The sequence below is a fragment of the Apteryx rowi genome, unplaced genomic scaffold (assembly GCF_003343035.1).
Source record: "Apteryx rowi isolate R43461 unplaced genomic scaffold, aptRow1 scaffold_19, whole genome shotgun sequence".
NCBI classification, from domain to species: Eukaryota; Metazoa; Chordata; class Aves; order Apterygiformes; family Apterygidae; genus Apteryx; species Apteryx rowi.
In genome coordinates, this window is record NW_020448196.1 from 1,872,935 (window position 1) to 1,886,277 (window position 13,343).

The 13,343-nt window shown below is 46.7% G+C and overlaps 1 protein-coding gene across 4 annotated transcripts in view; it reads left to right on the forward strand.

Moving 5' to 3' along the window:
- The window catches only part of ABL1 (ABL proto-oncogene 1, non-receptor tyrosine kinase), an 84,277-nt gene that overhangs the window by 49,557 nt on the left and 21,377 nt on the right, over positions 1-13,343 (forward strand). The window contains exons 1-4 of one of the 4 annotated variants that reach the window (XM_026062191.1): positions 23-181; positions 7,738-7,841; positions 9,836-10,009; positions 10,773-11,068. In XM_026062191.1, coding sequence (XP_025917976.1) covers positions 7,811-7,841; positions 9,836-10,009; positions 10,773-11,068 — 501 coding nt within the window. In that variant the 5' untranslated portion in view covers positions 23-181; positions 7,738-7,810. Of the gene's footprint in view, positions 1-22; positions 182-7,737; positions 7,842-9,835; positions 10,010-10,772; positions 11,069-13,343 lie in introns of those variants that run through there. The other 3 variants (XM_026062192.1, XM_026062190.1, XM_026062189.1) reach the window with 3 other exon arrangements.

Here is a 13,343-nt window from a genome sequence, read left to right on the forward strand (position 1 = left end):
TTTTTTCTTTAAACCGGATAATTTTGCGGCACGCAAGATCCTGAAGTGGGGGGGGGGGGGAAGGCAGAACCGAAAGCTGAGGCCAAACTCTAACAAATGAAAATGTTGGAGATTTGCTTGAAATTGGTGGGCTGCAAGTCGAAGAAAGGCCTTTCCTCTTCCTCCAGCTGCTACTTGGAAGGTGAGTGGGGCGCGGGGCCGCCTCGGCTCCGGGGGGGCCGGCAGCCGGCAAACCCTTCTGCTAGGCCTCCGCTGCGCCGGGAACGCCGCCGCCTTGCGCGCTCGCCATCCCAAACCGAAGTTTCTTTCCCTTTGCTTTCGAGCTGGYGCTGGGAGGGGGAGGCTTTTTGTTTCCCCGGGGAAACTACTGAGCTTAGGCTGTGCTCTTGCGTGGGGGGACACGCGGGAGCCCTGCGGTGCGTGGGCCTTCAAAACCAGGTGATTTTCATTAAGGACAGTATACAAAGGGAACACGGCTCTACCATTTATGGTTGTAAAATGTCAAGTGATCTTACTGCTGATCCAGTAAACAAAGCCATATCTTCGGGCCTCGGATTTATTTTTGCCCAGAGAAGGCTTTTGGAAGTGAAAGGACAGGATGGTAAAGCAACTCCGAGCTAAGGAAGGGAATTTAGATGGGTCCATCTGCTTGTTAAATACAGCAAAATATTTTCTGCATAGATTAGTCTATAGTCTCTTGGTTATCCCATGTTGCATTTCTTTTCCACAGGCATTCATGCAACTGGATTGACTAACACGATTGCTTTTTAAAGGTGAATTCCTGTGTCACACCCAGGATTATTTGTAGAAATTTGAATTTGAATTTATGCACGTGACTAAGGAGAGTTGAAAGCCTTGGTAGAGGCACCGAGTTAGGACTGGAGAGCTTCAGACTGAGGGCTTTTGCTTGGCCCCGATGCTCTGTATGACCTTGAGCGAGTTACTTAAACTTGGTGTGCCTCAGTTTCCCCTCTGTAAAATAGAGATTATAGTTCCTTTCATTCAGCTGTGGTGTTACTTGCTTCGCTAATACAGGTTGTTTTGGGCTGGCCTCCTCCCACCCTCCCCAAAGGGCAGTAGTCCTTCACGGCGCGTTTGCACAGCGAACGGTGCAATGCATTCTTCAACTTCTTTTGTGTTTCTGGATATTACTTCAGTGAAAATAATCTGCATGCCAGAAGTACTTTGCTAACTCATCAAATCAGAGGAAAGAAATGCAACCACCTGATTTAACTTGGCCTATCACAAGTAGCTGTTGCTCAACTCTCGAATATTCAGTGGAGAAATGTTCCTCATAAATTCATGGTTTAGGAATCTCAAAAACTACAAATGGCCTCGCACAACTAACCAGTCTGGCGAAATTTGTTATCAAGAGTCTGTATTTATAAGATGCATTTAGTGGTTCTGAGTAATTTTCTATTGTCTAAAATCAAAAAGACRGTTACCAAAAGCACTCTTTTTTTTCCTTCTCTGTCCTTTACAATCCAAATCATGCTTATTTAAAAAATAGTTTGAGACCGCTAATGGGGGGGTGGATGCATATAAACAGTTTTGATCTTTCCTATGTGTATAGGATTGATTCCTTCTGTGAACTTTTAGATCTCTAAAACCTATATTTGTGGCATTTTCCTTTGATATAGTTCAAGGATGGTTGTGCTGCGTGTTTAGGAGAAGGTTTGAGCAATGCTGGGCCCCTTTTTGTTCAGCTGGATCTTTCAACCCAGCCCTTAGAGACTAGGCAGAGCATTTCAGGGCCTCTCTGCCTGCAAAAGGGACTGCTAAAGGATGATGTTACAAGGGTGTTACCCTGACTGCTTTTGCAAATTTTCTCTTCTCTGTGTGTGTGTGTTACAACTCTGGTATAGAAATGGGCTGGACCCTTTTCCCCCTCCTCCTCCTCCCCATTTTGCAGTGCAGTTGCATAATAGGATTAGAGCACAGTTTCATTTGCTCCATACAGGCCGTATCAAGTTAACAACGTGATCCTAGACAAAATAGATACTGTGATATTTTCACCTTCAGTTTCTCTGAGATTATGGTTATTTCCTTATTTCCCATGATGGGATGGGAAATGAGCATTGAAACAACTTTTAAACAATCTCATGTCGAAGTAGCCCRGTCTGGTTTCTCAGCTCAGCACAGGGCAAAACCTACGCCAGCATCCAAGTATCACGTTAAGGACGAGCAAACGCTGCAACTGCCACCTTCATGGTTCTCATTGCCCTGCTGTGGCAGTCAATTAGGRTGTAGGCAGTTCAGGACCCACCATAACAGGCCAATTCTGTATCTCTTATAAAGCAGAGAGGAGTGAAAATCTGTACTCATCTGAAGGAAAAAAAAGTAGAGTTTTCTGTCATTGCTTTCTGATGCTGAAGGGTCCACTCGTGGTATGCCTAGACAGCTTTCTTATTAAAAATATTTGGAGATTGAAAGTGCTGTCGAGGATTCTTTAAATGAATACTGGGTGGCTTGACCCAAACTCACGTCCTCCAAGGTGAAAGTGAAAACTGTTTGCTTGTATTACACTTAGGAAAATGATGGATTTTTTTTTTCACGTGGATTTGGTAATTTTGGCAGGGTGTCAGGAGCTGCCTATCCTCCCTGAATCTTTACAGTCCTAGTAAGGCTGGGCTGGCAAATCATGAGGAGGGGGCAAACTTGCATCAAGGGCTGCAAGCTATGGACTGTTGCTCATGGRTCCGTGTAGGCAATGTGTCCCAAGCGGTCCGGTCCCCTTCGACGCAGCACAGCCTCACTGAAGCTTCTGAAAAGATTAAGGAGATTATGGTGATATCATTGGAGGATTTAACTGTGCTCTTGTTATCTTAGTAATATGGGAAGCTCTTGAGGACACAAGGAGAAAGCTGAGAGTTTCTACTATAATAGACTCTGATACCTTTAAGATAGCTGCTTAGAGGATGAAAGGACCATTAGTTGCATGGAAGACCAGATGCAGCCAGTCAGATGCAATTTTGCCTAATTCARTTTCTTCTTTTGGTTTTCATGTGTTAACAAAAACACAGCAGTGTTTGCTTGGTAAATRGCATGGGACTGTAACAAAATCAAATCCATGTTTATTTTTAAACACATTCTTGAAAATATTCTGTTGAGGTTAGGTTTTATAGAAGAGGTCCAAAACCTTGATAGAAGGTTGACTGAGAAGCAGGCACGTGTAGGTGTATGTGTCTTTGGACCAATAACCATGTGTATATATATTTTTTTCACGGTGGTCCTGTTCTGAAAGACTTTAATGCTGTTAGTTTGCAGGAATGAGGATTGTTTGCATACGTGTTGTTGCAGCGTGCTTTGCTGGGTTCACATGGGCCTGCCTGCTTGCTGAAGGTCTAAGTGTAGTGTGTTAGTATTTTGCTGGCTTGAGACCTTGAAGATTGTCTCAACTTGGTCAAAAATATTTTTTAACTGGTTCGAATGATTATTTAGATTCTCATTGATGTTTAAGCTGGACATTTTTTTGCTGTCACTTTTATTCCCACTAGTAAATATTATTTTTAAATGTGAAAGATCTGAACTTCTGTCATCTGCTTCTTCCTTTCTGCCTTTGCCAAACTGTGTAATTCCTCTCCCACTTCACACCAAGAAAGGGTAAAGAGTAGAAGGGAAGAGGCACAGCAAGTATTGCTGCCAATCTGATCTGGAAAACAGAACGTGTCCATGTCCCAAATAGGGGCTGAAATAGTCTTGCTGCCTTTTTGGGCTTGCTTTACCAGTGAAAAGCAGGAACTGTGTTTAAAACCTGTACATGTCCTCTTTACAGTGCGTGTTAGTAAAACCTTGCATTTTGTAAGGTAACTGAAATGATTGCTCAACTGCCCGCTGTTGGATTATGCGGATAGTCTCTGTTGGGACCGTGTCCTGTTACCGTCACCGTAGACCGGCCCAGGGGGGAGCAGCAGCCTGTAGCCATTGCCTCATCCTTGGAGAGTTTCTTTTCGTGCAGTTGGGCATGTTTCAAACCTGGTCCAGCTCTTGGCGATGCCAAAAACCTCTGTTCTGCTCCTAGTGTAACTGGGATCAGCAGGTAGCTCTACTGCAAATGTGTTTGGAAGAAGGAGCATGTTAAGTAGGTGTTGCAGCCTCCAGAGAAATGCTTTCTGTTTGTTTTCTTTCTTGTCCATTTTCTGCTCCTCACCTCCTGGCCTGTCATCCACCATCACTCAGAGTTCTTGCTTTTATATGTATTTCTGGCTTCATAATGGCCTGCTATAGTTTTGCACTTGCTGCAGTGGTTTTTGCCTGTCCCATCCTTATTAAAAGTCTGGCTGATGGTGCTTGTTATCGTTTTCCATGGGTTGTGGCGAGGAAAGTATTATCATTTCATGCAAAGATCTATAGCCCTCTTCAGACCTAAAACTGATCATCCACGGACATGTTCATACTGCCTTGAATAGTCTGGAGTTGCACTGGGGAAATGTAACTAAATCTCCGTGGGTCTTGTGTGGTGCTTTCCCTCCCAGGGGCTCAGAAATGGGCAAACCTCGCTACTTCTGTTGCATAAATAAGGAAACCTGAACAAAAATTTTAAGGTAAAGTTTTCAGAAACACACCAGTGTCATTGAAATTCAGTTAGATCCTAGCTACTGTTTTCCTCCTTCCTCTCCCAGAGGATCTAATCTAAGGTCGGGCAACAGTTCAGTAGCAGATTTGGGAATAAAATCCAAATTTCTGCTGTATCCACTACTCCACTCTTTGTATCTACAGCTAGGTTTAGCTAGTTGGAGAAAGATGATATTTACCATGTCGCTAAGGGATTAGATGCAGAATAAACTCAGTGAATGATTTCAAGTGGAACTTGCAGATAATGTAAAAGTGAACTTATTCCTCTTCCCCTCTATTTCCCCCCCCCAAAAAAAAAAAAAAAAAAAAGCCAAACAACAGAATAATCTCTCTGAGAGCAGGAGAAGCCACCTCAGTAGGGGCACTTGGTGTCAGACAAGAGGAAACACTGTGGTTGCCGGTGAGGGCCTGTTTGTGCGTGGGCAAGGAAGCAGGTAGCCACAGGTGGCCTTTTCCCAGGGCGGATGCTGCYGGCTCTCCCTGAAAGGTGCCTGCAGGTGGGACCAGCCGTTGTTAGCGTTATTGGAGATTCGGGGCTGCTGCACTTGGCTCTGCAGCTCCTCGCAGTCGTTGCAAGCTGTGCTAGTTGGGCTTGCTGTGACRTGGAATTTGCGCATATATTGGCATGAGCAGACATGGGTTTTAATTTTTAGAGTGCTTGGGGGGGGGGTTGTGAGTGTGCCCGAGGGGGTGTCGCCTGCCTGGGGGACGAAGGTGCCTTGCTCAGGAGGTGGAAACGCGAACAGAACCGGTTAGGCTGAGGGAGGCTGCATCTGGTTTTGCGGTTCTTTGTCCTTCTGGAGAAGTACATGATCCTTCAAACACGATTATTTGGCCTTTGGGCTGACTGTAATGAAGTGGGCTTTGCAAATAGTGGCCAAGAGCACAARCTGCAGCGTTAGCCTTTGCTGCAGAGGGTTATACGAGCCAGTGCCRTGGAGCGGGTGCCAGGACAGGCTGAGCATGATCTCGCTAAGGGGGATGAGTCTGAAATAAAACATGAAACCATCCTTCTTTTTGGAAGGATCTGTTTTACAGATATATACATATAATATATATATATATTTTTAATCCAGATTCCATCAGACATAGGGAATCTGTGAGTGGCCACTAAGGAAATCACTGCGCTATTCTATCATACATGCACAGGATTAGGAACACTTGAATGTATTAAATCTGCGTAGCTCTTCTGCCGTTTATCACAGCGTTCTTTTTTTCAGGGGGAGGGGAGAGTAGAGGGAATGCAAGGAAAGAGGGAAAACTCTGGACACAATTTGCCATACCTCCGAGGAGATTACTAAATGTATTCTGTGCTCCCTTGCTYGGAAAACCTCGTGGAAAAAATGCCAGCGCAGTTTGCAAGCCCACAGGATGTTTGTCCTGCAGGGAGACAGGAGGTCTCTCCCTTCCCGTGGGACTGCCCAGCCGGCAGCGGTGGGACTGGCTGTAGTGCTGTGCTCCTGCCTCTTTTCCAGCCCTGCACTTAAATTATGAAGGAAATCTGCTTGCTTTGGTCTAGACCAGAATTGTTCATATCCGAGACCTTTTTTGTGCGATCCCTAACGATGATTCATGGCCTGATGTAAACAGTAATTAGCAAGAGATAGTTACGCTTACGAAAGCTTTTAGTGTACAAACGTCAATATCTCCTGGTAAGAACTTAATTTAGCAGGGGAAAATTAAGAAATTCTTGTGCCAAATGCCTTCCTCAAAATAAAAGTTATTTGGAGTCTACTTTGAAGCCTCCACCTTAATTAAGAGCAGTCAGTCACTGAGGTGGCTTTAGTGGAGAGCTGAATTATGGCATCACCTTCGGACTCCTTCCAGGAATCAAGGTGTCATCCTGAGCATGGCATGATCGAAATAAAAAGCTACAGCCTTGATGGGACAAGGCAGAGGCCAAAGCGGATGCAGGGRAGGAAGGACGGCGCTGAGATACCAGGTTGCGTTACGCTCGCTTCTGCCTCATCACTGACCGAGGACACGTCCGGCAGGCCTGGCAGCAGGGTGACTTGCTAGGAGGAACCCAGCCCGCCGAATAGATCAGCAGTGCTCTAAAATTGTAATTACAGTCAATAGCAGGAGGTGGAGAAGCTACAGTGTGTAAAAGAAGCCCCTTGATATGTATGAAGGGCAATGTGTAATTCCTGCGCTAAAGAAATGTCATTTCTGGGCAAATGTGCTAGGGAATAACTCAAGGAAGGCTAAGTACTGCTGACAGCTGGCTGGACGCGGCACCCSGATGGACGGGTCCTGCCTGGTTCCCTTGCTTCATGGTTTTGTGTCCTGATTCTGTTAATACCCTCCTCTGGGGGCCCAGACGAGTACAAGTGTGTTTTATCGCAGTCCACCAAGCTTCTGCTAGGCTCAAGTCACTACGATCCTGCTCCTTTATGCGCCTCTCCCTGTCGGCTCAGGGCCTCGTCCTTCCCTTCTGGCTGCCCTCTAAGCTCCCTACRGTCACCTGTTTTCCCCACCCTCTTTTTTCCGTTTGGTCTCCTACCCTTCGGAAGTGCTAGCCCTTCCCACAGAGTTAGGTCTTGCATCTCCTCACTGTAGCCTTCTGCTCGGGGCTGCTGCCGCGTGGCGCGTGTCTCCCGAGGGCTGCTCGGGGGGAAGCGCGCGGTACCGAGCCTGCCCGCGTGCTGCAGGCTTAGGGGGCAGCGCGTGCGGTTTTCCAGCTTGGCAATTCCCATCGAGTTCGTGCAACAGCCCCGCTCTCRCGGGTCACTGGCTTTGCCGGCAGTCAGGGCTCGCAGGAGCGTCCGCGAGCAGATCCAGCCTCCCCGGCCTCCGCGCCCCGGCTTGGGGGCGGCTGCAGCATTCGACGCAGCGTCGTCTCGCGGGCTGACACCGAGCGCGGCGGGAGGGATCCCGGCGGCGCTGCTGGCTTTGCTCCCGCGGGCGGGCGCGAGCGAGCAGGGCTTCGCGGGGCCGCGGTGGCCTYGCCGCTGGAGCGGAGCCTGCCTTGGATTTCCTGCCTTCCTGTTGAATCAGGCCCCAGCGGGGGAGGCGTTTTCCTTCCTCACCGAGGCCGCGGGACGTCCCACCGCGTAGCCTGGCCTGTTTTGCACCATATATGGGGGAGAGCATCACCGTGTCGCTTGCACAACGTCGGTGGGATCTGCTACTCGGAGCTCTTTTGCTGTCTGTCTGTTCCAGGTGTTTACGGGTGATGTAACTCCCTGGCGTATCTCCAGCCACTGCAGCGCCCTGTGTTTGATAAGGGAGCTTAATGGGCTTGACAGGATCAAAGCGTTTGCATGGTAAAATGATTATGGCTTAATTTTCTGAAAGTGGCTTTTCTGTTTCTTTCTTGCATTGTCCTTCTTGAAGCAAAGCCAGAGTATTAAACTGTATTCTCATGCAGAAAACGGGAGGGGAAAGCAAGGTTTCAGATGTGTTTTTGAAAAAGGAAAAAAAAAAATTGCACTGTAGTATGACCACTGGAATAACTTATGAAGCAGTATTATTTGGCTTCTCTGATTCACTGTATAAATATATCTCCCTACAGATATGGTTTGGCTAGGAAAACAGGCCTAACAGTGTGTACACTTGCTTTTTTGCTCTCTGCCCACACATGTGATCTTACCTTTTCCAAAGAATACAGTAGTCCTCATGTCCATTAATAATCACACGGAAGGCCTTTACCAGCTGGTGATCTCACCAACACATCCAAGACGCCAGCTTGTCTGTTGATCAATAGTGGCGCTTTTACTGCCAAAGCTTAGAAAATAATCAGATTTATTATTGTTTTGGGGTGGTTTTTTTAGTATTTCCCCATTGTTATTCTGGGCTTGTGCAGAATCCGCACTTGGCAGCCAAAGGTTTTCTGGCATCAGTCATCTCAGTTTCACTGCTGTACTGGTACAGCTTATACCAGATTTTGGGACCAAATAAGCAATAATGTTACAAAAATATTTTGGTGTGATTGCATCTACCTTGCAGCTCCTTGATAGTTAGTATTAAAAGTTGTAGAGAGCTGCACTCCCAGCTGACATGACAATGTTGAAGACACTTGGCCTGGGATTTCTCCTTCCACATCCCTGCTGCGCGTCCCTGCGCAGAAAGGATATTTAGCCCTGAGCGGTAGGGAGCAGGCGGGAACTGATGCTGAGTAATGAAGAATGATTTCACGGCGCAGCGGTCGGATGCTCCAGTGCGTTTCCTGTTCCTCGCCCCGCCGCAGCGCTCGGTCCCTTCGCTGCGCTGACGCAATTGTTTATGCACTTTGTTGTGACCTACATCAATGAACGCAATCCAGATGGAAAACAGCCCCTCCGAAAAAAGATTTTCGCAGCTTATTATCCTGGGTTCATTCCAGCACAGTCACCCGCAAAGAGTTGCCAGCAAATTTGGAGGCAACCCCGAGCCATCACTGCCCCGAGCTCTGTGTCGCGCAGCAGTGGCCCTCCCCTGCACTCAGTGCAGAGGGCTTTGGAGGAGCGAGTGGCATAAATCCCCCGCTGTCCCTGGGCTTGCCTGGCCTTTCATTGTCCTTACTGAATATTGCATGCCCAACAGGCTGCAGTGCACAAAAAGCTTTGGCAATTGGTGTTCGCTTATCCGCGAAACTCAGTTTTTAGCAAACTCTTTCTCCCRAGGCATCTCAAGACTCCCGCAAATGTACAAAGCACGTTGTGCTAAGCAAAATCTCAGCTGCTCTCTGCTTTTGAGAGAGCAGCAAGGGAGAGAGATAGCAAAAAAGGCACAACCTTGTACTCAAATAAGAAGAGAAATGATTAAAAAATACTGTGAACTCCAGAAGTACTTACAATACCTAACTCTGGATATACCATGTCTTACAACTCTTGCCCTGCCCGACTCTCAGTACTTCACAATCTGGAGTTTTCATTTATAGGATAATTAAGAGATTTACCTTTTAAAAATTTTTTGGTTCTGTTTTTAAATCTAACTATTGCAGTAGTTAGGCACGAGCCAAAGGGTTTACAAGGCGGCAAACAGCCTGCGTTAGCAAAATTGACTGGAGGGAGAAAGAGGGGCTTTGCCTCTCCCCCATATCTGGGCGCCGGGGGAAGGATGGTGGGAGCCCGGCTGCACGCAGCTCTGGGACCAGCACGGGCTGGATATGTGGCAGCAGATTTGCCTTAAGGAATTGTCCGTATTTGGCCTTTTGATACATGAGGGCCACATACGTCGAGAAACGATGTAAATTAGAAAAGTGTAGTGTGTGGGTTAACCAGATGGCTTTTATCAGCAAACATGAACCTGCTTTTTCCTCTTTGTCTCCCTCCTCCAGAAGCCCTTCAGAGGCCGGTAGTATCCGATTTTGAGCCCCAAGGTCTGAGTGAAGCAGCTCGCTGGAACTCCAAGGAAAACCTGCTGTCCTGTCCGAGCGAAAATGACCCCCATCTCTTTGTTGCACTGTATGATTTTGTGGCGAGTGGGGACAATACCCTCAGCATAACTAAAGGTAAGGCCACGGGGCACAACGGTGGTAGGAATGTGTGAGCAGGCGTAGAAGGAGAAACCACCATGGAACAACTGAGTTGTACACTAAACCCTATGGAATTTTTTTTACTGTGGGAATTCTTAAACAAATATTAATATTTCACAAAGTCATAACCTTTTAAAAGGTTAAAACTGTCTGAGGTTTTGTGCTGGACAAGAAATTGTTTGCCAGAATGAAGGTCTCCACTAGGAGCAAGAATTTTAACTGAGAAGTTAAACTAAGCTGATTTTTTAGGTTGGCCTCTGTCCTTTGAATTGCTCTCCCAAATGCAATTCCTGTATGCAAAATGACTGTAGAGATGTAGTGTTTTCTTACTCAGTCCTTCTGTTCCTTGTGTGTACTCCAAGTCACGTCTGCTTCCTTTGCTAATCAAAATGATTTTTTTTTTTTTTTTTTTACACTATTTGTGCTCTCGTGTTCTCTGCTAGTCCTGTGAAGCCAACACATTTCAAGTATAATTTCCTGGATTCTTTTTTAAGCTCAAGCAGTATCAGAACTGCTGTAGAACCGTGTGAGGGTCTAACAAACTCCGAAGCATGCGTATGACTTTATTTGGCTTTGGTGGGTCCACTCAAGCTTAAAGAAATGCACGTGCTCCCTGCTCAGTCAGATATCTGTTSCTTTAGGAGATTCTTTAATGATCTGCAAGCCAGCAGGAGCCCATCTTTGTACTCGGCTCCCAGCTTTGCYGAGTCTAATAACTATGTTTTCTTGTTGTGCTAAGGTGAAAAGCTCCGTGTCCTGGGCTACAACCACAATGGGGAATGGTGCGAGGCCCAAACGAAGAACGGACAAGGCTGGGTCCCCAGCAACTACATCACCCCGGTGAACAGCTTGGAGAAACATTCCTGGTATCACGGACCGGTGTCGCGCAACGCTGCCGAGTACCTTCTGAGTAGTGGAATCAATGGCAGCTTTCTCGTGCGAGAGAGTGAGAGCAGCCCGGGACAGAGATCTATTTCGCTGAGATACGAAGGAAGGGTGTACCACTACAGGATAAACACTGCATCCGACGGAAAGGTAGGCAGCACACTGTCCAGGSTGCGAAAGAAAACCTTGCTGGGATACTTTATCCACCGACTGTACAAGGTCAAGTAGTAACAATTGAATTGTGCAGCGCTGAACGCTAATTGCAGTATTCATCATTTATAGTTGTAATAAGCTGTAATATTCTGTCAAAGCTAGGAGGAAACAAGTTTATTCCTTTAGCAAACTTCCAGTGAGGTATAACACAGCTCAGTAGCGAAACACATTAAGGTCAAAAATATTAGAGTTATGTCAGAGCTGAATGCTATAGCTATCATTAATAGCATACTCTAAGGATGGATTTTCGTCCTGTACATTCAGAAAATAATCTCTTGGACTTGAGAGACTATCAAATAAGACAAATCTGTGCTTGTCCCTAATAGTCCTGTAAATATTAGGGACAGAATAACTTCACAACTATTCCTCGCAATTTTTTAACTACTACTTTGGTTTCTCCACAGTATTTCATGTGAACAGTGAAGACAGGGTAGGCACTTTCGCTTTTATGTGGACCCAGTTTCTGGCTTCCTTGTTTTCGATTTGTTTTTTTGTGTGCTACAATAGTGTTGCAATGCCTTGCTTATGGATGCTGCAGGGAAATATTAGCTTAAAAGTGTATTTTCTTGCAGTTTTTTTTTTTTCATGGAAACCGTTCTGTTGGCATTTGATTTTGGAAAATCTTGTTTTTAATGAATTTATTTTAATCAGTGACTCCTTAAATCCTGCACAGGATTGCAGTATTGCAGTGTGGATCTGGAGCATGGTTACTGAGGCCCTTTTTGCTAGCATCTAGTAGTTGACAGATTCTGTGCCATTAAAATATTAAAAAGAAAGAAAGAAAAAAAAAAAAGGCATAGTGGTGGCCTGCCATGGCTAATTTTCCTGTGTGCCATGAAAGCTTTGTTCTTCTCACAGCAATGGGTGACAGCAAAATCTTTAGTACAAGAAGGTGGTTATTGAGTAAAAATCTTTAGTAAAAGAATGTAGGTAATGAGTCCATATTGCTTCCTATTAATCAGATTCATCGCTCTAAAATCTTTAAGATAATCAGATTTTATTCAGTAATGCAACATGTTTTATCTGCTTTTGCAGGCAGATTGTAATTGAGAAGAATCTGGGCATGTTCTTTAAGACAACATGCTTCCAAGCGATGGTGCTTTGCTTCTTCCTTTTTCCTCCTGTGTAGACACACTCTGTGCTCAAAATCACCGGTGTGGGATGCCGATATACTGCGTACTCTGAGGACTACATGGCAGTCCGGAATAATTTTCCTTCTCCCGTCTCTGTAGTTGATATTCCTTCCTTTCAAATTGRTGCTGGGAGATGAGCAATGTTCACATGTGAGCGGACTGAGCCAGGGCCTCCTGTAAATAAGCACCTTGTCTGTGATGCTATAGCACGTGTTGCCCATTTTAGCTGTATAAGGGTTTGGCACATGAAGGCTTTCAACCTGGCAGAGCTGTTTTTATCCCCCCAAAACCCTTCTGCGGAGCTACRATAATCAGTTCAGGTCTGTATTAGCCAGGTTAACTGCTCATTTTCCACACAGTTGCTTTAATTAGTGTCTTTGAGAAAAGGTGCAGGTCAGCACAACTGATTAAAACAGGTCTGCAGTTGATGGTGTTGGAAGTACAAAATCCAGACGTAGCAGAAAAGGCAGCAGAGCAGGAGAGCTCCGGCTCCCGGGCTTCGGTGGTCCTGCTGGGGCAAATGAAGAGGCGGCCGCCGTCCTCCCCGGTCCTGTGCCAGCGGCTCGCAGCCCTGCTGAAGGGTTTGCCCAGCTTTGCCAGGTCTGCGCCATGGGTGCTGGCGTGTCAAACCACACTGGTTTCCGTTTGAGCTACCAAATGGGGCCGTGACGTGCGGCAGCCGAGCGGTAGACGTGCTGCCAGCTCCGCGGCAGGTTAACAGCTCTGCCGCCCGCTCCGTCCCCGGCCGGGCTGGGGGATGCAGCCCTCGGTCACCCTATCCCCGCTTGCCAAAGCCTGGGAGTCGGAAAGAAAAACAGCTACGATCCGTGCTTTCCCTCTGCGTAATGGAGACTGCCGGGCTGGGGTCCCGCCGGTCTGACCTGCTGGTGTCGTCCTCTGTTACCGCCGTGCAGCATCGCGTGTCCCTCCGAAAGGAAAGCGCTTACCTGCAGCTCCCCGAGCACCCGGGGCCTTCGCAGCCTGCTAGGTCATTAGTCAGCCTGTCCGAGGAATTCAGTGTCTGCCAGCATTACCAYTGGGATGAACGGCTTTGGTGGGTCGTATCCTGTGACTGAGAA